The sequence below is a fragment of the Lepus europaeus genome, chromosome 12 (assembly GCF_033115175.1).
Source record: "Lepus europaeus isolate LE1 chromosome 12, mLepTim1.pri, whole genome shotgun sequence".
NCBI lineage: Eukaryota > Metazoa > Chordata > Mammalia > Lagomorpha > Leporidae > Lepus > Lepus europaeus.
In genome coordinates, this window is record NC_084838.1 from 21,391,319 (window position 1) to 21,418,840 (window position 27,522).

A 27,522-nucleotide genomic window follows, 5' to 3' on the forward strand; every position below is an offset into this window, starting at 1 on the left:
AAGCAGTAGAAGACGGCCCAAGTCCTTGGGCCCTCGCACCCATGTGGAAGACCCGGAAGAAGTTCCTGGTTCCTGGCTTTGGATGGGCCCAGCTCCAGCCATTGCAGCTATTTGGGGAGTGAACTAGTGGATGGAAGACATCTCTCTCTTTCTCTCCTTCTCTCTGTCTGTAACTCTGCCTCTCAAATAAGTGAATAATTTTTTAAAAATATTTATTTTTATTTATTTGAAAGACAGAGTTACAGTGAGAGGCAGAAACAGGGAGAGAGGTCTTCCATCCAATGATTCACTCCCCAGTTGGCCGCAACAGCCGGAACTGTGCCAATCAGAAGCCAGAAGCCAGGAGCTTCTTCCAGGTCTCTCACATGGGTGCAGGGGCCCAAGGACTAGGGCCGTCTTCTACTGCTTTCTCAAGCCATAGCAGAGAGCTGGATCGGAAGAGGAGCAGCCAGGACTAGAACTGGCGTCTATATGGGATGCTGGCACTTCAGGCCAGGGCTTTAACCTGCTGTGCCACAGCACCGGCCCCATAAGTGAATAAATCTAAAAAAAGAAAGAAAGAAAGAGAGAGAGAGAAAAAAAAGAAATTGGCAAATCCAGAGAGACAAAGAGTGGACGAATGGCTGCCAGGGCTGGAGGGCAGGTGGCTTGGGGGCACCTGCCTCATGGGTACAAGGTTCCTTCTGGGAGCAATGAAATTGTGAAACTTCAGAAGCTGGTGATGTACACTGTGACTGTATTTGATGCCAATGCATTGTTGACTTTAAATAGGTCAAAAAGGCTAACTTTTATGAGTTTTTCCCCAAAGACTTATCTATTTATTTAAAAGGCAGAGTGGCAGAATGATAGAAAGGGAGATCTTCCATTTGCTGGTTCACTCCCCAAATAGGACAACAGCTGGGGCTAAGACAGGCAAAGCCAGGAGCTCCATCCAGGTCTGCCCTGTGGGTGCAGGAACTCAAGCACATGAGCCATCATCCGTTGCCTTCCAGGTGCATCAGCAAGGCGCTGGATTGGAAGTGGAGCAGCCAGGACTCAAACCGGCACCCCAATGTAGGAATTGGGCATCCCAAGTGGCAACTTAACGTACTGTACCACCATGCTTGGTCCCTGTGTGTGTGTGTGTGTGTGTGTGTTTTTACAATACAAAAGCTTATTACATATCCCTAAGTCATAAACAGAATGATAATGCTAGTACCATACCATTAATCTACTACTCACCCTGACAAGCAGAACACCACAACAAAGCCAGTGTCAGCTAATCACCAATCAGATCAAATCAGAAACCTGCCTCTTCCTATTCTCCACGAGGGACCACAACCCTACATTTTTTTGTTCCTTGCCTCCTAAACCTTATAGCTTTAAAACAATGCATTGGCCGGCGCCGCAGCTCACTAGGCTAATCCTCCGCCTGTGGTGCCGGCACTCCGGGTTCTAGTCCCGGTTGGGGTGCTGCTTCTGCCCCGGTTGTTCCTCTTCCAGTCCAGCTCTCTGCTGTGGCCAGGGAGTGCAGTGGAGGATGGCCCAAGTGCTTGGGCCCTGCACACGCATGGGAGACCAGGAGGAAGCACCTGGCTCCTGGCTTCGGATCGGTGCAGTGCACTGGCCGTAGCAGTCATTTTGGGGGTGAACCAACGGAAGGAAGACCTTTCTCTCTGTCTCTCTCTCTGTCTAACTCTGCCTGTCCAAAAAAAAAAAAAACAACAATGCATTGTTTGGCAAACTTGTTTTTGAACTTCATTAAAAACCAGAACTGTCCTTTGCTTTTGTCATTCAACACTACTTGTCTGGAATTTATCCATACTGACACATGCTAGGCAGCAGGAGAATCACTTTCTTGCTCCACAGTCTCTCGCTATATAAATGACCATTTGGCAGTCTGTCCACCTGTTCTGACTGTGCACGTGGATGGTTTACAGCTTCGTGGCACTGCTAGCAATGCGGCAGTGAGGCCTCGCACAGGTGCATCACCTGGGCAGGTGTCCTGAGAGAGCAAACCAAGGCAGGAACGGACAGTCACATGCCTTTTCTGTTAATATGTTAAGTGGGAAGTTAATACATTTTATCAGGTTAAGCCAACCTAACTGTTCAAGTTCAGAGTGATATGAGATTAAATACAAGCATATAATTCCATAAACTCCTCAAAATCCATAATATGTCAATAAGGAGATTTTCTGGACAAAAGAAACCAGAAATAATGTATAGCAACAAGCACTAGTGGGACTTAACCAACTTTAAAAAGTGGAATACTAAGCGGGAAGCTAAGAAGTAGCCTAGATTTAACACAAAGCTTTAAAAGATGTAGAAACTGACAACAGCAGCACTCCTGGGATATGAGGGAGTGCAACAGCCTCAACTTGAAAGAACTTTAAAGGTCAGGATGCGTTAGTTCTCAAGGGTGCCTTGCCTCCTGGGTTCGTCTTTCACCTCCCCATTTCACCTGTCTGCCTTTGGCCAAGTTGTGCAATCTCATGGGGCCTCAGTTTCCTCACCCATAAAATACAGGAAACACAGAACCCATTTCATAGGGTTGTTCCGAGAGTTAGATCAGTCACTATGCCAGAAAGGTTTTGAAAGATGCCTTCCGCAGAGTAAATACTCAGTGAGAACCTGGGTGTTTTTTGCAAGTGGTTGCAGCTTCAGGGACAGCTGAACCCTGAGATGGCGGCAGGGTACAGAGGAGAGCCCTAAGAACACTGGGGGACAGCTTTAAAACTGATCAGGCAGCTCTTTTTTAAAAAAAGATTTTTTAAATTTATTTGACAGGTAGAGTTACAGACAGTAAGAGAGAGAGAAAGATAGAGAGAAAGGTCCTCCCTCCATTGGTTCACTCCCTAAAGGGCTGCCACGGCTGGAACCACGCGGATCCAAAGCCAGGAGCCAGGAGCTTCCTCCTGGTCTCCCATGCGGGTGCAGGGCTCAAGCACTTGGGCCATCCTCCACTGTACTCCCAGGCCCCAGCAGAGAGCTGGACTGGAAGAGGAGCAGCTGGGACTAGAACCAGTGCCCACATGGGATGCTGACGCCGCAGGCAGAGGATTAACCAAATGAGCCAAGGTGCCAGCCCCCTAATCAGGCAGCTTTAAGGGAACGATTTTAGAAATGAAAGAAGAGAGGGGAACAGAGTCCAGGATAAAATGGACAGAGCCACATGGGAGGAGCAAGCCCAAGTTCAATGCCCACCAGAGCTTGTGTTTGGATGGAGTCTGGGAAAGGCGCCCTGGGTCAGAAGTACAGGCCACCCAGCCCAGCGGCTGGCCAGTGAAAGCACCAGGGAGACTACCTCAATAGGGTCTGGCCATCCTTTAGAACAACTTCTGTATGCTGGTCACGTCCTCTCTCGTTCCTCCGGGCAGCCATTCTCATACTGCAACCTTCCAGGTTAAGCAGATCCCCATCTCTCTGAAGTAGGAACCAGGTTTAAGAACATCGCGTGGAAATTCCCTAACCATTCTGCTGCCTGCACAGCAACCCATGTACTTGGCACTCCTCTTGCCTGCATGTGTTAGGTCCCTGTGGATGACACAGGCCTCCCCAAAGCTGTCTCATCTGTGTCCTTGCCCCGATTAACTCTCTATGGTGCACCTGTCATCAGCAGCTTTCTCTCCCTTGTACCTTCAACATCTGCCTATCCAGTTCTACTCCCAGAGTCTACACAAATAAGGCCCGTTCTCTATCTTACATTTTTTTCTTCACTCTCCTTCCTGTCTCAACCTTTTCAAAAAGAGTCACTTTTTTCAACTTCTACTCTTTCCATTCTCAGCCCCAGCTTGAGAACAACAGCTTTGGTACTGCCTTCCGTGCTGTGTTTCTCTGCTCTACCCCCACTCAGTGAAGAAACTAATCTTTTCAAGATGATTCCACAATGACTTTCTAGTAACTAAATCCAGTGGATATTTTTAAATTTATTTATTTTCATTTTATTTGAAAGGTAGAAAGAGAGAGAGGACAGAGACAGGGAAGCACAGAGCGTCCAGCTGCTGCTTCACTCCCTGTATGCCTGGTCTGTGCCAGGCCAACACGAGGAGCCCAGAACTCCATCTGGGTCTCCTACATGAGTGGCAGGGACCCAACTGCTTTACAGCCACCATCGTCTACCTCCCAGGGTATGCATTCACAGGAAGTTGGATCAGAAGGGGAGATGGGACTCAAGCCAGCACTCCGATACGGCATCTGAGCTGCTGCAACAAGCAGTCTCCGTGGATACTTCTGTTCTTCCCTCCTGAGTCCTGTTGAGCACACCCTCACTTACTTCTGCTAACTAAGACTGGGGAGGAAGGCCTAACGAGCAAGTAACTGGCTACATGTGCCTCCTACAACATTACAGACGGCCTCTTGAAAAAGTAGTCTGTTCCTAAGATTTAGTGCACTCATTTGTGTTTAATGCACTGGGGAACTTGCCATTTAAGGGACCCCTGGGGTGAATCCTTCTGCAAAGAGAATTTCCTTCTGTACTGAGCCTCGTTACTCCCAGATGGCTACTTCCAAAAACTTGGCTTCAGAAATTTGTTCTCTCTTTTTTCAAGCTTCTTAATGGGGCAAACCTACTCTAAGCCTTACCGTTGCTACTTTCTGGGTTGTTTATGCATAGGAATCTGGGTTGCTGGTGGACTCAGTGGTGTGTAAATGAATGAGGGCATGGAAACGAAGAGCCCCCTGCCCCACACAGCTCCACGCACACATTAGATCTCTAGGTATTTCTATGAACTTGAAAACACTGCAGACAGAAAGCAAAAGCAGGTAGAATGCAGGGTGGTGCTTCCATGGATCTTCGAGGTCAAAATGTTTTAAGAAATTGTCTGGGATACCACAGCATGCCCACCAGGATGGTTGTTTTAAAAATGGAAAATAACAAAAAAGAATCACACTGCATATTGCTAGCCAGGGAAAAGGTCAGAATTCAAAGTAATGTGTGTGCCATGCATCCACAACCAACTTATCTTTGACAAAGGATCTAAAATCAATCTCGAGCAAGAACAGGCTCTTCAACAAATGGTGCTGGGAGAACTGATTCTCCACATGCAGAGTACGAAGCAAGATCCCTACCTTACATTTTACACAAAAATCCACTCAAAATGGAGTAAAGACCTAAATCTAAAGACCCAATACCATCAAATTATTAGAGAACATTAGGGAAACCCTGCAAGACACTGGCATAGGCAAAAAGTTCTTGGAAAAGACCCCAAAGGCACAGGCAATCAAAACCAAAATTCACAAATGGGATTGCATCAAATTAAGAAGCTTCTGTACTGCAAAAGAAATAGTCGGGAAAATGAAGAGGCAACAGACAGAATGGGAGAAAATATTTGCAAACTATACAACTGTAAAGGATTAATAACCAGAATATATAAGGAGATCAAGAAACACAACAACAAACCAAAAAATATAGTTAAGAAATGGACAAAGGACTTAAACAAGCATTTTTCAAAAGAGGAAATCCAAATGGCCAGACACATGAAAAAATGCTCAAAGTCACTAGCTGTCAGGGAAATGCAAATCAAAACCACAATGAAGTTTCTTTTTTTTAATTATTTTTATTTTTATTTTTGACAGGCAGAGTGGACAGTGAGAGAGAGAGAGACAGAGAGAAAGGTCTTCCTTTGCCGTTGGTTCACCCTCCAATGGCCACCACGGCTGGCACGCTGCGGCCGGTGCACCGCGCTGATCCGAAGCCAGAAGCCAGGTGCTTCTCCTAGTCTCCCATGGGGTGCAGGGCCCAAGGACTTGGGCCATCCTCCACTGCACTCCCGGCCCACAGCAGAGAGCTGGACTGGAAGAGGGGCAACCGGGACAGAATCCAGTGCCCCGACCGGGACTAGAACCCAGTGTGCCGGCGCCGCAGGTGGAGGATTAGCCTATTGAGCTGCGGTGCCGGCCACAATGAAGTTTCACCTCACTCCATCAGAATGGCTTAATATAGAAATCAACAAACAACAAATGCTGGTGAGGATGTGGGGAAAAGGGTATCCTAACCCATTGTTGGTGGGAATGTAAACTGGTACAACCACTGTGGAAGACAATATGGAGATACCTCAGACATCTGAATATAGACCTACCATATGACCCAGCCATTCCACTCCTGGGAATTTACCCAAGGAAAATGAAACCAGCATACGAAAGAGTTATCTGTACCTCCATGTTTATTGCAGCTCAATTCACAATAGCTAAGATATGGAATCAACCCAAATGCCAGTCAATTAAAGACTGGATAAAGAAATTATGGGATGTGTACACTATGGAATACTATACAGTGGTAAAAAATGAAATCCAGTTATTTACAACAAGATGGATGAAGGTAGAAAACATCATACTTAGCGAAATAAGCCAGTCCCACAGGGACAAATACCATATGTTCTCCCTGATCTATGATAACCAACAGAGCAAAAGGAAACCTGTAGAAGTGAAATTGACAATTTGAGAAGCAATGATTTGAACAGCCCTTGTTCAAAAGTCAAGCCCTTGACTGTTGAGGAACAGTTTTTTTAATACTATTTGTTGAACTCTACTTAACATAGAGTTAAAAATATATATATATAAAGGCCAGCACCGTGGCTCAATAGGCTAATCCTCCACCTGCGGCGCCAGCACACCAGGTTCTAGTCCCGGTCGGGGCACCGGATTCTGTCCCAGTTGCCCCTCTTCCAGGCCAGCTCTCTGCTGTGGCCCGGGAGTGCAGTGGAGGATGGCCCAAGTCCTTGGGCCCTGCACCCCATGGGAGACCAGGAGAAGCACCTGGCTCCTGCTGGATCAGCACAGTGCGCTGGCCACAGCGGCCATTGGAGGGTGAACCAACGGCAAAGGGAGACCTTTCTCTCTGTCTCTCTCTCTCTCACTGTCCACTCTGCCTGTCAAAAAAAAAAAATATATATATATATGTATAAAATCGATTGAAAATAGATCTCAGTAAAAAATAAGAGTGGGAATAAGAGGGAGGAGGAAGAGGGGTGGGAGTATGGGGGGAGGGCACGCACAGTCGGAAGAGTCACTATGTTCCTAAAGTTCTAATTATGAAGCTTATGAAGTTTGTAACTGTAAAGCTGTTCAGTTCTGTATACATTTCTTCAGACTTACTTCTAAGGATACAGTTTAAATACTTGCCATCGGACTCCAAATCTCCTTAAGCTGAGTAGTGAAAATACCATCTTAAGTGTTAAGAAGGAGAGGGAGAAAGGGAGGGGTGGAAGGGCGGGTACGCTGAGAAGAATCACTTTACTCCTAAAGCTGTACTTATGAAATGCATGAAGTCTGTATTCCTTAAATAAAAGGTTTCTTTAGGGAGAAAAATAAATAAATAAAATGAAAGTATGGGATATGTACACCATGGAATACTATGCACAGTGGTAAAAAAAAAACAAAAAAAAAGAAATCCAGTCGTTTGCAACAAAATGGATGAAAATGAAATCTAGTAATTTGCAACAAAATGGATGAAACTAGAAAACATTATACATAGTGAAAGAAGCCAGTCTCAAAAGGACAAACACCGTATGTTCTCCTTGACCTGTGATAACTAATCGAGCACCTAAAAGGCAATCTATAGACATGAAACTGACACTTTGAGAAGCAATGACTTTGAACAGCACTTGTCTTGACTGTTGAGGAACAGCTTTGTTTTTCATACTATTTGTTGAACTCTTTACTTAACATAGAGTTCATCATATATGTATAAAGTTAATTGAAAATAGATATTAGTAAAAAAATAAGAGTGGGTATAAGAGAGGGAGGAGAAAGAGGGGTGGGAGGGCAGCTACGGTGGGAAGAATCATGTTCCTAAAGTTGTAAATATGAAATGTATGAAGTTTGTATTCCTTAAATAAAAGGTTTCTGGAGGGCGGGGAAGTAATATGTGTGGCCTTCATGCCAAAAATTTTTAGTTACATCAATATAAGTCAGGAACTGTCATATGTATGTTGGAAATATCCCCCAGGAAATCCTATTTGCAAACCATTGCTATAGCCATGAAATACACGAAGGTTTAATCTTGGAATATTGACATTTTTATAGCACTTGATACTTTGGCAAAGCACTTGCACATATATTATATTCCATAGTAGTTTGTAAACCTGTTTTGTAATCTGTGAAACAAAACTACATTCCCTGGGGTGAGCACTGTGGCCAGCAGACTAAAGTGCAGCTTGGGAAGCTCACATCCCATAGTGGAGCACTGGTTTGAGTCTCAGTGCTCTGCTTCCAATCTGATTTCCTACCCTGGGAGGCAGCAGATAATGGCTCAAGTACTTGGGCCTCTGCAACCCACATGGGAGAACAGGACAGAGTTCTGGACTCCTGGCTTCAGCCTGGCTGTTGCAAGTATTTGGGGATGAACAGGTAGAAGATCGATCTCTCTCTCTCCCGCTGTCACTCAGCTTTCAAATAAAGAAATAAATCTTCTTTCAAAAACACATTTCCTTTGTTACTGAAAAGCTATTTCTGGGTAGGAAATTTGGACAAATATTGCAATTGCTAACTCCTGCAATGTCCAAGTTCCTCTTTTCTGCATTTGAACAAGTATATTTAGTGCACATCTACTACATGACAGAAACCGGTTTTTCCTATCCTTATCAAATCAATATAAACTATCACTTCTAGGAAAATATTGCCAAATAAAGGAGCATCAAGATTAAAGTCTAGTTAAAAAATAATCACCAGGACTGGCACTGTGGTATAGCATGTAAAGCCACCGCCTGCTGTGCTGGTATCCCAAATGAGTGCCGGTTCTAGTCCTGGCTGCTCTACTTCTGATCCAGCTCTCTGCTATGGCCTGGGAAAGCAGTAGAAGAAGGCCCAAAGCCTTGGGCCCCTGCACCCATATGGGAGACCCAGAAGAAGCTCCTGGCTCCTGGCTTTGGATTGGTGCAGTTCCAGCCATTGCAGTCACCTGGGGAGTGAACCAATGGATGCAGGACCTCTCTCTCTCTCTCTCTCTCTCTCTCTCTTTTTCTGTCTTTGCCTCTGTAACTCTCTGCCTTTCAAATAAAATAATAAAAAAAAATCACCAAGTTTAATTCAAAGTATCTAAAAGTTATCCAGTGTTTCACTACTTACTAACTTATCTATTGGAGCTAAAACCATGTGTTTATTTTTATTTTTGAGATAACATTTTTAATTTACATTACAGTCAAAGTCTTAATGTTCCACTAAATGAGTTCAACAAATAAAAAGTAAAATGACCATCGTTCAGCAAGAAAATGGGCAAGTGCTACAGAACAACAACCAAATGAAAAGATGTTCAACTTCACTCAAATTGTCAATATTCGCAGGTCATTAAAACTACAGTAGTACATAATTCTTAACCGTCTGACAAAGATTTAAAACAAAATTGACAAAACACTAAATCTGCAGCAAGACTGATACACAGGCATTTGTCTTTTTCAGCTCCCACTTAGAAGGGAGAACACCAGGCATTTGTCTTTCTGCGTGTGGCTGACTTCACTCCACGTGCTGTCCTCCAGGTGCATCCGTTCTGAGGCAAGTAACAGAATTTCAATCTTTTTTATAGCTGAATAATATTCATTTTCTTTATCCATTTATCTAATGCTGGATACTTCTGCTGATTCCATATTTTGGTTACTGTGAACAGTGCTGCTATAAACATGGTGGTACAGGTAACCGTGATGCAACGTGTTCTCTGAAACATCCTGTTCATGTTTTTTGGGTATAAAAAAAAAAACTGGGGCCAGCGCTGTGGCGTGGAAGGCTAAGCCTAATCCCATATGGGCACTGGTTCATGTCCCGGCTGCTTCACTTCTGATCCAGCTCTCTGCTGTGGCCTGGAAAAGCAGTAGAAGATGGCCCAAGGCCTTGGGCACCTGCACCCACGTGGGAGACCTGGAAGACTCTCCTGGCTCCTGGCTTCGGATTGGCCCAGTTCCAGCTGTTGTGGCCATTTGGGGAGTGAACCAGCGGATGGAAGACCTTTCTCTCTGTCTTTCCCTTTCACTGTCTGTAACTGTACCTCTCAAATAAATAAATAAATAAAAACCTTTAAAAAAAAAAAAACTACGTATATGTAATCATTAACAATCAACTAGAGGAACTAACTAAAAAATGAAGGTAGAATTTTTATGGATTATTTCATACTAAGAAAAACAGTTGTTGCATTACAGATGTCTTCTCATTAATTCCTAGGAGAGTTTACTGATGTTCTAAAGAAAATCGGTGTATGTAAATACAAATACATCCTTCCTGTAAAATTTCCTTCATACAAATCAAAGCAAATATTAAATTTCCAAGTGAAACAAAACACTAACAAATGTGTTTGCTTTCTCTTCCAAATCTACCTGTGCCCACCTCCTCCTGGAATCTGCCATGCAGCCTGCAGTGAGCCAGCAAATGAGACAAATACAGAGTGGGACGCAGGGTGGCAGCCGCCAGCAATGGGAGGGGGAATGAGGAGCAGGTGTTCAGGGGAGAGAGAGTTCCTGCTGTCCAAGACGAGCATGTTCTAAACATCTGCTGCACAACGTGGTACCCGTCACTAACACCACAGCAAAGTTCTGAGCCCAGTGTTGTGGCACAGTGTGGTAAGTCGCTGCCTGAGATGCCGGCATCCCACATGGGAACCGGTCAGAGTCCCAGCTGCTTCACTTCCAATTCAGCTTCCCCGCCAAAGTGCCTGGGAAAGTAGCGGAAGATAGTGCCAATACTTTGGCCCCACATTCACAATGGAGACCTGGATGAAGCTCCTGACTCCTAGCTTCAGCCTGGCCCAGCCCTGGTCATTGCGACTATTTGCGGAATAAACCAGTAGATGGAAGATTGATCTCTCTCTCTCTAACTCTGGCTTTCAAATAAATAATCTTTTAAAATAAATAAATAGGGCCTGGAGCTGTGGCACAGTAGGCTAATCCTCTGCCTGTGGCGCCGGCATCCCATATGGGCACTGGTTCGAGTCCCGGCTGCTCCTCTTCCAATCCAGCTCTCTGTTGTGGCCTGGGAAAAGCAGTGAAAGATGGCCCAAGTCCTTGGGCCCCTCAACCCACATGGGGGACTGGGAAGAAACACCTGGCACCTGGCTCCTGGCTTTGGATCAGCACAGCTCCGACTGTAGCGGCCATTTGGGGAGAGAACCAACAGAAGGAAGACCTTTCTCTGTCTCTCCCTCTCACTGTCTGTAACTCTACCTCTAAAATAAATAAAATAAATATTAAAAAATAAAATAAATAATAAAATGTGTTAAAGAGGTAGATCTCCAGACCAGCACTGTGGCGCAGTAGGTTAATCCTTCGCCTGCAGCGCCAGCATCTCATGTGAGTACAGGTTCTAGTCCCAGCTGCTCCTCTTCCAATCCAGCTCTCTGCTGTGGCCTGGGAGAGCAGCAGAAGGTGGCCCAAGTCCTTGGGGCCCTGCACCCCCATGGGAGACCCAGAAGAAGCTCCTGGTTCCCGGCTTCGGATTGGCACAGCTCCGGCAGTCATGGCCAATTGGGGAGCGAACCAGCGGATGGAAGACCTTTCTGTCTCTACCACTCTCTCTAACTCTACCTCTCAAATAAATACATAAAATCTTAAAAAAAAAAAAAAGAAAAAGAAAAAAGAAAAGAAACTGCTGTAGATTGTATGCAAAACACAATTTTATAAAAAAAAAAAAAAATAGAGGTAGATCTCATGTTAAATGTTCTTACCACAAAAGGACACAAGGAAACACACAGAGGTGATGGCTATGCTTATTCCTTGATTGTGGTATCCATATAGTGAGTGTATATAAGTTCAACAATGTGCACATTAAATACAGACAGCTTCTTCCTACATCAATGATACCTTAGTTACATATTTTTAAAAACTGAGCAAAGAAAGAAAAGGTCAGAGCAGAGACTTTCTGGGGGTACCAATCATCACATAGCAAAGCAAGCCACAGGGAACTGCCACGATGAGATGACAAACACACCCAGCGCACTTCTAGTTCCAAAACAGCACTGGAAGATTCCAGAGGCGGGCGTTGGGTCAAGTGGCTAAGATGCCCTCGACCCAGATCAGAGCTGCTAGAAGTGAGTTCAGGCTCAGCTCCTGATCCCAGCCTCCTGCCATTGCAGACCCTGGGAGGCAGCAGGGATCATGGCTCAGTAGCTGGGTTTCTGCAACCCATGTGGGAGACCTGGGTTAAGTTCTTGGCTCTCAGACACATGGGGAGAGAGCCAGAGGATCAGGGCTCGCCACCCTTCTGTCTGCCTCTGCCTCTCGATTAATACATATATTTTTAATTCCAGGAGGAACAAAGCAATACAAAAAAAAAAAAATTGTCACAGCAGCAGAAAACACAAAAGGGCACTGATAACAGGCCAGAACTTGTTAAAGACACAAAACAGAAAAGATCGGCTGGAGAGACAAGTCAATCAACCAATCAACAATCTCGTGATTCTACTCAGGGAGTGAGAGGCTGGGTGTCTCCCGGAGAGCCCTCAGAGGCAGCCAAGGCCAGAGCCCCAGGGACAGGAAACAAGGGAAGCCCTTGGGACCGTGGGCAGCAGGCAACTCGAGGTGTGGTGCCTGCCCAGGGCTACCCGCGGGCTGGCCGCTCACCTGCAACTTCACGCGGTCCCAGTGAGGCCAGCAAAAGTCGGGATTTTATCTCCATGCTCCTAATATAAACAGCTGAAAGCTCAGTAATTCTCAAATATTTTTAACAACAGCTGGCTCAGGACAGCAAAAAAGAAAAAGGAAAAAAAAAAAGGAACTAACCACCATTCCTCCAGATTTCCCAACTGAACCCTGAAGGTTCCCTTGAAAAATGAAAGATGTGTGAACAGCTCGAAAAGCTCTAAACAGCAGGTGTACGGGAAGGAGGGGAGGTGGGGGCAGAGACAGGACTTACATAATCAGACACTGAAATGCACTATGGAGTGACAGTAACCACATGCCGTGGAGGGGCACCAGACCAGAGATATCAACAAACCAAAAGGCTCAAACACAGCCCCCGAACACCCAAGTCTAACTCTCGCCACAGCCAAACACGTAAGTTATGATACAGGTGACTGACTGGTCACAGCTGGCTCTGAAATAAGTCATATACCATCTGGAAGAACAAAATCCTCACATCAGAATAAGGTCTAGATTTACACTTAAAAACGAAAGCATAAACATAACAGAAGCAAATACCAGAATATATACATAACGATCTAGGTTTAAAAACAAGTTTTGGGGGCAGGCATTCAGCCCAGCAGTTAAGATGCCAGCAGGACTCTCAGCCCCAGCCTCCGGCTAATGCAGACCTTGGGAGGTAGCAATGATGACTCAACAAAGCGGTTCTAGGGCCGGCGCTGTGGCACAGCGGGTTAAAGCACCAGCCTGCAGCGCTGGCGTCCCATACGGGCGCCAGTTTGAGTCCCGGCCACTCCATTTCTGATCCAGCTCTCTGCTATGGCCTGCGAAGGCAGTAGAAGATGACCCAAGTCCTTGGGCCCCTGCACCTGCCTGGGAGACCCAGAAGCTCCTGGCTCCTGGCTCCTGGCTCCTGATCAGCTCAGCTCTGGCCTCTGGCCTTTGTGGTCATTTGGGGAGTGAACCAGTGGATAAAGACACCTCTCTCTCTTTCTCTCTCTCTCTTTCTATCCCTCCTTCCCTCCCTCCCAGATAGACAGCTAAATGCTTAATGGAAAAAAGAAGTAGGCTTCGAGGCCAGGAACTGAAAAGGAAAGATTAAACCAGATGAGAGAAAAAGAGTATTTTTAACGGAAACAGCTCTAAGATAAATGACATCTAAAGGAAAAAACAGATACTCCCAAATGAGTTACCACTAAGGAAGAAGGAAAAAAAAAAAAGTAGGGAAAGGAAGAAGCATTTCATAAAGGAAATGTCAGTATCTAACAAGCCATGAGGAAATATTCAACTTAATGTCTAGAAATGAATTCAGAATGGATTAAAGATCTCACAGAAAGGCCGGCACCGTGGCTCACTAAGCTAATCCTCCACCTTGCGGCGCCAGCACACCGGGTTCTAGTCCTGGTCGGGGCGCCAGATTCTGTCCCAGTTGCCCCTCTTCCAGGCCAGCTCTCTGCTGTGGCCCGGGGGTGCAGTGGAGGATGGCCCAAGTGGTTGGGCCCTGCACCCCATGGGAGACCAGGAGGAGCACTTGGCTCCTGCCATCGGATCAGCGCGGTGCACCAGCCACAGTGCGCCGGTGAACCAATGGCAAAGGAAGACCTTTCTCTCTGTCTCTCTCTCTCACTGTCCACTCTGCCTGTCAAAAAATAAAAAAAGAAAGGAAGAAAGGAAGAAAGGAAGAAAGGAAGGAAGGAAGGAAAGGAAAGGAAAGGAAAGGAAAGGAAAGAAAGAATCTCACAGAGAGAGTAAAAACCTTAGAAGAAAATACAGGTGGATCCCTGGAACTCTGAATTTACCCAATGGTTTCTTTTTTAAAAAATGTTTAAATTGTAAATGTTAATTAGTTTTTAACAGATTCAATATAGTTTGTAGCCACAGTTCTGTTATCTCCTTCCTCCCTCCCTCTCTTCTTTTCCCTCCCACCCTCTTTCTTTCTTTCCTTTTAGTTTTTGAGATAACATTTTAAATTTACATTCTGGCTTAATACTTCACCAAATAAAGTTTAACAAGTAAAAAGCAAAAAGGACCCAAATTTAGTGGGACTATAGGCAATAGCTATAAACAATAACTGAATGGAAAAATTACCAGTTCAGGACCGGCACTGGAGCACAGCAGGTAACCTGTGGTGCGAGCATCCCATACTGGCACCAGTTCAAGTCCTAGCTGCTCCACTTCCTACCCAGATCCCTGCTAATGAGCCTGGGAAAGCAGTGGAGGATGGCCCAAGGCCTTGGGCCCCTGTACCCACATGGGAGACCTAGAAGAAACTCCTGGCTCCTGGCTTCAGATCGGCACAGTTCCAGCCACTGAAGCCAACTGGAAAGTGAACCAGTGGATGGAAGACTCTCTCTCTCTCTAACTCTGCCTTTCAAATAAATTTTTAAAAAGGAAGGGAGGAAGGGAGGGAGGGAGGGAGAGGACCATTTCATCCATCTACAGCCATTTTTTTTCTTCAGGAAGAGTTACAAACAGAGAGAGAGACAAAGAGATCTTCCATCTCCTGGTTCATTCCCCAGATGGTTGCAATGGCCAGATCTGGGCCAATCTGAAACCAGGAGCCAGGAATTTCTTCTAGGTCTCATGTGGGTGCAGGGGCCCAAGGACTTCCATCCTCCACTGCCTTCCCAGGGCATCAGCAGGGAGCTGGATCAAAAGTGGAGCAGCCAGGACTCCAACTGGAGCCCACATGGGATGCCAACGCCTCAAGCAGAGGCCTAACCTACCATGCCACAGCACCAGCACCACATACAGCAAATTTTAAAGTAATTGCATGGGCCGGCGCTGTGGCGTAGCGGGTGATATCGCTGCCTAGAGTGCCAGCATTCCATATGGGCGCCAGTTCAAGTCCCGGATGCTTCACTTCCGGTCCAGCTCTCTGCTATGGCCAGGGAAAGCAGAAGATGGCCCAAGCCCTTGGGCCCCTGCACACACATGGGAGGCCCGGAAGAAGCTCCTGGCTCCTGGCTTCAGATCAGCTCAGCTCTGGCCACTACAGTCATGTGGGGCCATTACATCCAGTGCATGGAAGACTTCTTTCTGGCTCTACCTCTCTCTGTAACTATGTCTTTCGAATAAATAAAATAAATCTTGAAAAAAATAATCGCATGATCATTAAAACTATAGTAGTATAACATTTTTAAGCATTTGTTTGACAAAGGTATAAAACAAAGTGTCACAAAACTTTATTTGAAGCACTATCAATGCACACAGGCATTTCTTTCTTTTTAATTTTAGCTCCCACATAAAAGGAAGAACATGTGGTATGTGTCCCTCTGTGTCTGGCTTATTTCATTCAACATGATGCCCTCCAGTTGTGTCCATTTTTGCACGTTGTGGAATTCCATTCTTTTTTTCCAGCTGACTAATATTCCACTGTGTATAGATAACACAATTTAATTTTTTTTTATAGGTAGAGTTACAGACAGTGAGAGAGACAGAGAGGTCTTCCTTCCGTTGGTTCACTCCCTAAATGGCCACTACGGCCGGAGCTACGCTGATCCGAAGCCAGGAGCCAGAAGCTTCTTCCTGGTCTCCCATGCGGGTGCAGGAGCCCAAGCACCTGGGCCATCCTCCACTGCCCTCCTGGGCCACAGCAGAGAGATGGACTGGAAGAGGAGCAACCGGGACTAGAACCCAGCGCTCACGTGGGATGCTGGTGCCGCAGGTGGAGGATTAACCTAGTGAGCCACGACGCCGGCCCCCTCAGAATTTCTTTATCCATTCATTGATGATGGCCACCTTGGTTGATGACACATTTTGGCTACTGTGAACAGAGCTGCTATAAACATGGTGGTGAAGGTATCTTGTTGATACGTGTTCATGTCTTTTGGGTATGGACCCAGTATGTACATGGATCATATGGCAAGAAATCGCCACCCTGCTTTAGGCAGTGGTTTCTTAATATGGCACCAACAGCAGAAGAAGCCAAAGGAAAAAATAAACTGGACCTAATCAAAATGTAAAACCCTTTGTACTTTGGGGCCAGTGCTGTGGTACAGCAGGTTAACACCCTGGCCTGAAGCACCAGCATCCTATATGGGCGTCAGTTCAAGACCCGGCTGCTCCACTTCCAATCCAGCTCTCTGCTATGGCCTGGAAAAGCAGTGGAAGATGGCCCAAGTCCTTGGGCCTCTGCATCTGCGTGGGATAGGCACAGCTCCAGCCATTGAGACCAATTGGGGAATGAACCATCGGATGGAAGACCTCTCTCTCTCTCTCTCTCTCTCTCTGCTTCTCTCTCTGTGTAACTCTTTCAAATAAATAAATAAATCTTAAAAAAAAAAAAAAAAAAAAACAACAAACCTGTATTTCGAAAGAAACCACCAAGAAAGTAAAGAGACAACCAATCTACTGAATGGGAGAACATTTTTGCAAATCATATATCTGGTGAGGGACCTGCATCTAGACATATAAAGAACTATTAAAACATAAGAATAAAAATACAATTCATTTTTTAAAAAATTGGGGAAGCAAAGAGGCAGACAGACAGAGACAGAGAGCTCCCATTCGCTGGTTCAATCTCTAAACACCTGCAGTGGCCAGACAGGGCCTGGGAGAAAGCTAGGAACCAGGAATGCAATCCAGGTCTTCCACGAGCTCCAAAGAGCCCAGTGACTGCAGGCGTCACTGTGGCCTCCCAGGGTCTGCACTGGGGGAAGCTGGAGTCAGGAGCCAGAGCTGAATGCCAAACTCACGCTCTCCAGTATGGGAGGGATGGGGCATCTCACTGGTATCTGAGCCACCGAACTAAATGCTCACCCCAACAACCCAACATGTAAGTAGTCAAAGGATCTGAATAGACACAAGGGGTTTTAAACATTTCATGGAAAATGGAAATATTAAAAAGCTGTGCATGAATTTTTTTTTTTGCACAAAAACCAATTGTTACAACAGGAGCTAGTCGCAGCACTAAGAGTACCACACTATGAAAAGAGGCCTTATCAGAGCAACTCGAATTCTGCTAAGGCTGAAGCAAGAACAAACATCAAATAGATGGCAAGGCTTGGGTGGAAAAACAGTGAAAACAGTTTATGGAGACCAGACCTCCCCCAGATCAGCAGGTTATACACCAGTAACAGATGGGGTCGGGACCGTGGTGCAGCAGCCTGTACCCCACGTCAGAGTGGCTGGTTCAGGCCTGGGCTCCCCCAGCCTCCTGCTCACGCACACCCTGGGAGGCAGCGATGAGGGCCCCTGCCACCCACATGGCAGACACGGAGTGAGACCTGGGTTCCTGGCTTTAGCCTGACCCAGCCCTGGCTGCTGCGGGTATCTGAGGAGTGGGCCAGTGGATGAGAGGCCTCTTTCCATCTGTATCTTTCTTTCTCTCTCTCTGCCATTCAGGTTTTTGAAAAAATGAAAATAATTTTTTAAAAGGCCAAGATGATGTTGAAGATGAAGCCTGCGCCAACAGACCAGCTACGTCGATCTGCCAGGAACAAAATCCAGATTACTCACACCCTAGCTGAAGAGGACTGACAGCAGACGCCCCAGAGGGTCAGCGTACACACTTCCGACGCAGCAAACCTCCTGCCCGACGACGGGTCAAGCTGCCATGCCCGGGGCGGCTGCACACGGGAGCGCGGCTGTCCGTGGAAAGCTGACGGAAGCAGGAGAGGTGAGCCTGCAGCATTTCTCCACGGGACAGGAACAGCGGCAGAACCACAGCCCTACCAGTGTCCTCCTGAAGACAAAGCAGTGGCTACCAGGAGGTGGCAGTGGCCCAATCAAAGCCAGGAGTGGATGGCTCAGGGCCAAAAACTGACCGTTGGTTTTGGGGGGATGCTCAAGGAATTCCGTTTTTGTTTTGTTTTGTTTTTTACTTTTAGAGGCCAAATAGTGATAACTTCTGCCTATCAGGAGAGTGTCTGGACAAAGCCAGCCAAAGCTGCGCCAGTGACACGCCCAGAACAGCCTCACCAGAAAGCCCTGCCCCCACCGCCACGTCCCTGCTCATTGCTCTCATCAAACAGCGGTAACTCTGCAAGGGTCTCGGGGAATCATCAACCCACCTGGCAGTCCTCACCTGGCTTCTCTGACGTCTGTTTCCTGATCTCAAAAAAAAAAAAATCTTCAGGGGCCAACACTGTGGCATAGTGGGTAAAGCCGCTGCCTGCACGCCGGCATCCCATGTGGGTGCAGGTTCAAGTGCCGGCTGCTCCACTTCTGATCCAGCTCTCTGCTGTGGCCTGGGAAAGCAGCAGAAGATGGCCCAAGTGCTTGGGCCCCTGTACCTGCGTGGAAGTCCAGGAAGAAGCTCCTGGCTCTGGATCGGTCCAGCTCTAGCTGTTGCAGCCATTTGGGGAGTGAACCAGCAGATGGAAGACCTCTCTCTCTCTCTCTCTCTCTTTCCTTCCTTCCCTCCCTCTCTCTCTCCCTGCCTCTACTTCTCTGTAACTCTTTCAAATAAATAAAAAATCTTCAAAAAGAAAATCCTTAAGGGCACCCCATTTTCTTCAGCTCAGAATAGAAACAAGACTGCACGGACACAGCTAAATCCCCAGGAGCCGCCATTCTTCCGGGATGGGCTAAGAGGCTGACATTTTCCTTAAAAAATGCCTTTAACTGGATGGAGTTAATGTCGAGAAATAAAGTTTAGTTTTTAATTCCATGTTTCCACTAGCTGGCGAAGGCCCCTTAGAGCTCTCCAAGGAAGATGTACATAGGTACAATAAATATGAAAAGACATTCGACGACATTAACAAAAGTGCAAATCCAAACCGGCACAAGACACCACTGCACGCCCACTGGGACAGCTACAACCATCACAAAGACGATAATAACCCGCGGTGACGAACACGCGGAGAAACTGGAACTCCCAGGCGCTGCCCGTGGGAAGGCACTGTGATCTCACCACTTTGCGAGACAGCCGGGCGGTGCCTCCACACGTTCAGTGTAGGATTACATAGGATTCGGCAGTTCCGCGCCTCCGCGTGCCCCCGAGAGAAAGGAAAGCCCACATCCACGGGAAAACCTGTACACACACGACCGCGGCAGCATTACTCATAGGGGCCAACAGGCAGAATGAACACTGTGCCCACCCAGGGCACTTGCGAAGTCAACATGTCATCCATCCACACGCCAGGACACCGCACTGGGCACCAATCCCCCCAAAACCTGCGGGCACCATTGACAGCATCACGCTGAGTAAAAGAACCCGGCCACACGGATCACTCTGCTTATAGGAAATGCCTGGGGTGGGTCAACCACAGAGACAGAAAACAGAGGAGTGGCTGCCAAGGGCCGGGAAAACAAGAGTTTAAAAGTGACAGCTAAGGGGTATGATGTGGGGGTTGTTTTTGTTTTTACTGATGAAAACTTCTGCTGATGGCCACACAACTCTATGAATATTCTAAAAGACACTGAGAGCAGCGTTGTGGCACAGTGGGTTAAGCTGCCGCCTGCAAGGCCAGCATCCCATATCAGAGGGCTGGTTTGAGTCCCACCTGCTCTGCTCCCGATCCAGTTCCCTGCTGATGCACACGGACCCAGTACTCCAGTCCCTGACACACACATGGGAGACCCGGATGAAGTTCCAGGCTCCCCGCTTTGGCCTGGCCCAGCCCTGGCCTTGGCAGTCATTTGGGGGATGAACAAGCAGATGGAAGATCTCTCTCTCTCTCTCTGCATGTCTCTCTGTCACTTTGCCTTTCAAATAAATAAAATGAAAAAGGCAGATTCTATTGTTTGTGAATACCTCAATAAAGCTCTACAAGGAAAGACAGCGGAAGGGAGGGAGGAAAGACAAGGAAGAGCAAGCATGTTTACTGTGTCTCCATCTGAACCGAGTTCCCAGGGCAGGGGTCCCTGGTCTGACTCACAACCCCTCACGCACCCTCTGCACCTCGGCAGGGTCACCTACCAGGCCAGGAAAGTAACACAAGGCTGATGCTTAGTAACAGAGCAATACCGCCTAGCAGACGCTACAAAATGATGTAGTAGGGGAAAAGGGGGGTAGCTTCTGGTTTGACTTCAGTGTCTAAAGCAGAGACGCACTCCTGTATTAAATCTGTCTCCGGCAAGGTGTGTGTGTGATAGCCCCGAGAATTTACAAAGAAATCATGTCTAATGATGGCTTCTACAGGACCCTCGCCCCCCCTGCTTTCACCCACCCTTTACAGACTCAGGCTCCGCCTCGGGCATTCTGAAGCCTCTTCCATTCTCTGAGCTGCGGCGTCAGCGTCTGTGGACCAGTGTCGCCATATCTCACCAGCAGGTGTCGCTATCTGACCTGCCATCTCCTGGTACCAAGCACCAACATGCACCACCTGCCAGGAGGGGGCGCACAACCGCCCTGATACATAGCAAGGGCTGCATATAGAGAGCGACTTTCTCCTTAAAAACACAGTGTGAGAAGGGAGAGGAGGAGAGACTATATTGCGGGCTGGGGCTGAGACCTGCTTAGTACCACCTCTGGTCAAGTGACCGGCTCACCCCCGGCAGTGACACGTGGTGCCGACAGCGGGCGCCCTTGATGTGATGTGATGAGAGTGGCATTGACCGCTGTGGCTTTCCTCCCCACAGCACATGACCCCAGTCAAACCACAGGGAAAATGTCAGACACCACCAGAGTCTGTAGTCTACAGAACGTCTGGCCAGGAAAAAACACGGGAGGACGGGCAGCCAGGTGGCCGGAGGTTAAGCCTCGGGCTGGGATACCTGCGTCCCATATCAGCGCCTGGGTTCAATCCCTGCTCCACTCCTGATTCCAGCTTCCTGCTAATGCACACATGGGAGGCAGCAGGCCACGGCCCAAGTCGTTGAGGCCCTGACATATGGGTGGGAGACTCCCTGCTTCAGCCTGGTCCAGCCCCTGCTGGCTGTTGTGGGCATTTAGGGAGAGAATCGCAGTGAATCCATGATGGACAATACCTCTCTTTGTCTCTCTCTAGCTTTCCAATACATAAAGGAACAAGAGTTTAACTCCTTTTAAAGTTCAGATGTTACGTAGTAGATCATTCTTATGCTGCTTCAATAGTGTCAGGTGGTTTCCTTGTTTTCAGGTTTATTTATTTGAAAGGCAGGGCCATAGAAAGAGAGACAGACAGACAGACATCTTCTATCTGCTGGTTCACTCAACGGCTGGGGCTGAGCCAGGCCGAAGCCAGGAGCCTGGACTCCATCCAGGTCTCCCACATGGGTGCAGAGGCTCAAGAACTTGGGCCACCTTCTGCTGCTTTCCCAGATGCACTAGCAGGGAGCTGGATCGGAAGTGGAGCAGCTGGGACTCGAACCAGAGCCTACATGGGATGCCGGCATTGCAGAAGGCAGCTTAACCTGCTGTGCCACAACACCAACCTGTTTTCTAGTTTTTCCAATGAAAAGCTGCGATTGAGATTGTGTGCTATACTGCTGATCCCTGGGCTCTGGAGTGTGCAAAGAAAGTCCAGCCACGGGGCCGGTGCTGTGGCACAAGGGTAAAGCTGCTGCCTGTGGTGATGGCATCCTACATGGGCGCCAGTTCAAGTCCCAGTTGCTCCACTTCCAATCCAGCTCTCTGCTATGGCCTGAGAAAGCACAGGAAGATAGCCCAAGTCTTTGGGCCCCTGCACCCATGTGGGAGACCTGGAGGAAGCTCCTGGCTTCTGATCAGCCCAGCTCTGGCCATTGCAGCCATTTGGAGAGCGAACCAGTGTATGGAAGACCTTTCTCTCTGTCTCTCCCTCTCTGTCTGTAACTCTACCTCCCAAATAAATAAAAAAATAAATCTTTAAAAACAAAGAAAGTCCAGCCCTTCTTCACCTGGTGCAGGGGCCAGACCTCAAGAACAGAGACTAGCAATGGGGAAGAGAGCTTCAGTAGGACTTACACTTCGGACTTTCAATCTTTAAAGAGGCACAAATGAGAACGGGAGAACTCTCTATAGCTCCCCCCAAATTATCATCCTAAAAGTGAAAATCTGTCTACCCAGCCTCACCCAAGAAACTGGCAACCTGTCTAGCCAATCAGAAGCCAAAACCCCAAAGGTGAGACACCCCACAGAGTGTCCATAAACTTGCTTCTCACACATGTGATGGGCAGACCTGGGGTGAAATGCATGCCTGGGTCGGCTGCACCGTAGGGGCTGGGCCGAGTCACACCTTCGGGAAAGACGGCGCGGGGAGTGAGGAGAGGAGCTGTAGCGGCTTACTACCTACGGGAATGAGATGCGTGGGCTGCGATTCTTCCAGCTTGTTCCTCAGCCAGTCGAAATCCTGGTATCTGCGGCGGACGGAATATTCTGGCAGGTCAAACTCCACCCGCGTACTCTGCAAAATAAGAGGATGGAAAAAAGTCAGCGAGGGGTAACAGCAGCAGGCCTTGGCTGGGGGGGAGAGGGGGGCTCCCTCAGAGGCAGTACGCTGGGCACGAACACACGGTCTTCCCAGCCGGTGCACCAGCCAAGGGGCAGAGCTCACCCACGCCGCTACCAGACCTGGGGTGGAATTCAGGGGGTGAAAAGGCCAGGGCCCTTCTCCCGAGACCCCTGGCAAACGGAACTCAACCATCCCTTGGGATTATTTAGAAACATTGGGTTCATTTCCTGCAAGCTTAACTCGGAATCTCTCTCGGCACAGTAATTCCCCTTCGGATATTGCTACAGAATCCAGATCTGCTTTCTACCAAAAATGCTGACAATTTCTGCCTACAGCAAAGGGGGAAACAAACAAGAGTGGGGACAGCTGACTGCTCATTCAGGGGGCGGATACGGTGGAAGCAGAAGTTTCGCTCAATCTGACAAAACCATAACCTGGAAACTGTCTCTACAGTATTTGAGATGCACAGGAAGAAAAATCTAGAAGCAATTATCAAAAGCCACTCCGCTACAGAAAAAACGTTCGCAATCTTACCCTCTCTCCTGCAGTTTCTGTGGTGTAATTACAGCCCTTTAATGAAAGCCAATGTTAAATAAAATGCACTTGGTTTACACCAAAACGAGATTTTCACTCCTTAATTTGCCGAAACTAAAATCATGTCTCAGATTAAGCCATTCAGAGAAAGTACAAGATTCAAATGTACATTTTATAAACTCTCCCAATGCACAATGTTGAGAAAATCTTAAAAACACAGGAATAAGAGTCACTAATGAAAGAAAAGGCTGCCAAGAGCTTTGACATTGAAAACTACAGTTTCAGGAATGGTCGTTTGGCCCAGTGGTGAAGATGCCTAGGTTTGACCCCTAGCTTTTTTTTTTTTTTTTTTGCCAGGCAGAGTAGATAGTGAGAGAGAGAGAGACAGAGAGAAAGGTCTTCCTTTTTGCCGTTGGGTCACCCTCCAATGGCCGCTGTGGCCGGCGCATCATGCTGATCTGAAGCCAGGAGCCAGGTGCTTCTCCTGGTCTCCCATGGGGTGCAGGGCCCAAGCACTTGGGCCATCCTCCACTGCACTCCCAGGCCACAGCAGAGAGCTGGCCTGGAAGAGGGGCAACCGGGATAGAATCCGGCACCCCGACTGGGATTAGAACCCGGTGTGCCGGCACCGCAAGGCGGAGGATTAGCCTGTTAAGCCACGGTGCCAGCCTGACCACTAGCTTTGACCCCAGACTCTGACTTCCTTCCAATGTGGACCCTGGAGGCAGTGGTGATGGCTGAACTGACTGGGCTCCTGCCACGCTGCTGGGAGACCTGGATCTCACCACCCACTCCGGACCCCAGCCCCGATTCAGAACCAGTGCTTGCAGGCATCTGGGGAGCAGACCAGCTGAAAACAGGGCTTGCTCTCACTCTAATAAGAAAAAGGTTTTTTTTAATTATAATTTCATCTTCCCCAAAAGCTGCACTTGCAGTCTGAGCAGAACTGTGCCAGAAAGAGCCCTGACTTGGGCTGACCCCTAGCTCGTGATGCACCACTTCCCTTTTCAGTGCCACACACCAGGTGCCCCCAGGAACCACAGCCTGCCTCCGAAGCTGGGGACTGGGAGAGCAGGAACAGGTGCGAAGTCCATTCAGCTGACCGTTTGTGAACTATCGGAAGACTCCCCCAACGAACTGGCTGTGAAGTGAAGGGGAGAGAAGGAGGGGAGACAACGCCCCAACCCAAAGACCAAGTCACTGCCGAGGGAAAGCAGGGGGCCTGATGGGGGAAACAAGGCAGCTGCTACACCCCCAGTGTCCCCTACCCCCAGATGCACCAAGCCTCACTGAGCCCTCATTTCCTGAGTGATAAAGGACAGTGGGAGGACATCTTGAGGATGCTCCAGGGGACAACCTGCAGGTGACCCCAGGCCCGGCCGTGCTTGTCGCCTTCCTAAATGTTACCCGATCGGAACACCGACCCAGACGGTGTCTCTCAGATTCACGTCACAAAGTATACAGCTCATGGAACATTTCTACTCCAACCTCCAAATCAACATTTGGTAGCTACAGAAAGCAGCATAATAAAATACACATTGTGTTTCTGTCCCAACCAATTTCATTTTTGGGGAACTGGCCTTTTTTTCCCCTTCTTCTATTTATGCAGGGGATATATTTCTTCGAAAACTTCAGAAAAAATAAAGGAATTTTTAAAACATCAGTCATACCTCTCTAAATTGAGAAAAACACAATTAACATGGTTTCTATTATTCCACATTTTAAAATGCATATTCATTCATTCACTACTTTTTAAATTATTTTTATTTATTTATTTTATTCAAAAGACAAAGAAGGGCTGGCGCTATGGCGTAGTGGGTTAAAGCCGCCGCCTGCAGTGCCGGCATCCCATATGAAAGCCGGTTCGAGTCCCAGCTGCTCCACTTCCAATCCAGCTCTCTGTTGTGCCCTGGGAAAGCAGTGGAAGATGGCCCAAGTCCTTGGGCCCCTGCACCCACATGGGAGCCCTGGTTAAAGCTCTTGGCTCCTGGCTTTGGATTGGCGCAGCTCCGGCTGTTGCAGCCAATTGGGGAGTGAACCAGCAGATAGGAGATCTCTCTCTCTCTCTCTCTCGATCTCTCTCCCTCTCCCTCTCCTTCTCTCAGTGTAACTCTGCCTTTCAAATAAATAAATAAATCTTTAAAAAAAAAAAAAAAGACAAAGAGACACAGAAAGATTTCCTACCCACTGGCTTACCCACCACATGCCTGCCACAGCTAGGGTTGGTCCAGGTTGAAGCCAGGGGTCTGGAATTCAGTCCAGGTCTCCCACACGGGTAGCACAATCCCAAGTACTTGAGCCAGCACCTGCTGCCTTCCAGGGTGTGCAGCAGCAGGAAGCTGGAGTTGGAAGCAGAGCTGGGACTTGAACATGGGAACTCTAGTACAGGATGTGGCTGCCCCAGTAGTGTCCTAACCACTGTCCCACATCTGTTCCACCTCATTTTCTGTATCTCTTAAATGCATCTTGGCCATCTTCCTGGTCAGTAAATTCAGATCTATGACATCTGGATATATATTCAGTATAGCATTTCAATGGACAGTTATACCACAATCAAACCAAATCCCCATTTAACTGTTTTTTCAACCAATCAACAATGCTACACTAAACATACTGGGCACCTATCTGCTGATAATACCCTTAAAATAAACTCCTATAAGCTAGAATTTCTGAATAAAAAGAGCACAGAGATTTTTTTACTTATAAACTGCTTCCAGAAATACAGCAATTTATAGTTTCTCTACATATTCTCAGGAACTAGTTATCTTTAATCTGAGAAACTCCATATCACCTTCCTTTGGCTGTGTTACTCTGAGTAACTACTGGGGTTGAACATCCTTTCAAACACTTGCTGGCCATACGTTTCTCTTCTTCAGTCAGGGGCTCTTTTTGAATTATGACTCAAGTCTTTTTTATTTGTGTGAACTCTTGATTGCCATTTGCCTATCATAATTTTCCAAAAGGTTTTTCAGACACATAATTTTTTCATTATTCAAATTACAATCATTCTTTCCCTTGAAGGCTGCAACACCTGCAAGCTCACTGAAATATTCCCCTGGACTCTCCATCCTGCATGGTTCTCTATCTTTCATCACTTATTCTACTTCTAGGAAACTGCCATTGGAAAGGGAAGATATCTGTATAGGAGCCAGCGCTGTGGCTCAGAGGGTAACAGCAGCCCTGGCATCCCACACGGGTGCCTCTGCTCCACTTCCGATCCAGCTCTCTGCTAACGCACCTAGGAAAGCAGCAGAAAATGGGCCCCTGTACCCAAGCGAGAGACCGGAAGAAGCTCCTGGCTCCTGCTTCAGCCTGGCCCAGTCCTGGCTGTTGTGGCCCTCTGGGGAGTGAACCAGCGGACAGAAGACCTCTCTGTCTCTCCTTCTCTCTCTCTCCTTCTCTCTCTCTCTCTCTCTCTCTCTAACTCTGCCTTTCAAATACATAAATAAATCTTTTTTTAAAAAAAGACATTTGTATAATGGTCTCCATTACAATATTATTTAAAATAACAGAGGAATTGAAGCAACCTAAGCATCAGCAATTTAAAAACTATTAAGAAAATTTTGGTATATTTATTCCAAGAGAACTGTCCTCTTAATACTCAAATTTAGTTCCAAATTTTATACCATTTTCAATACAAGATTTTATAGTCACAAAAAGATGCTCATTTTTAAAAAATATTTATTTATTTTGAAAATCAGAATTACAGAGAAGGAAAGATACAGAGAGAGAGATTTTCCATCTGCTGCTTCATTCTCCAGATGGCTGTAATGGCCAGGGCAGGGCCAGGCTGAAGCCAGGAGCCAGGAGCCTCATCTGGGTCTCCCACACTGATGGCCGGGGCCCAAACACTTAGGTCATCCTCTGCTGCTTTCCCAGGCACATCAGCAGGGAGCTAGATGAGAAGTGGAGCAGCAGGGACTTGAACTGGCACCCTTATGGGATGTGGCATTGCCACAATGCCATCCCCAAGATGGCCATTTTTTAAGGGCTAGTTTAAGAACCATAGGGGAGGGGCTAGCGCTGTGGCACAGCGGGTTAACGCACCGGCCTGCTGTGCCGGCATCCCATACGGGTGCTGGTTCGAGTCCTGGCTGCTCCTCTTCCAATCCAGATCTCTGTTGTGGCCTGGGAAAGCAGTGGAAGATGGCCCCCAA

The 27,522-nt window shown here is 47.4% G+C and overlaps 1 protein-coding gene across 1 annotated transcript in view; it reads right to left on the reverse strand.

Moving 5' to 3' along the window:
* SNX30 (sorting nexin family member 30) overlaps positions 1-27,522 on the reverse strand; it is a 150,168-nt gene that overhangs the window by 46,470 nt on the left and 76,176 nt on the right. The window contains exon 3 of the mRNA XM_062207743.1: positions 22,673-22,783. Coding sequence (XP_062063727.1) covers positions 22,673-22,783 — 111 coding nt within the window. The remainder of the gene's footprint in view (positions 1-22,672; positions 22,784-27,522) is intronic.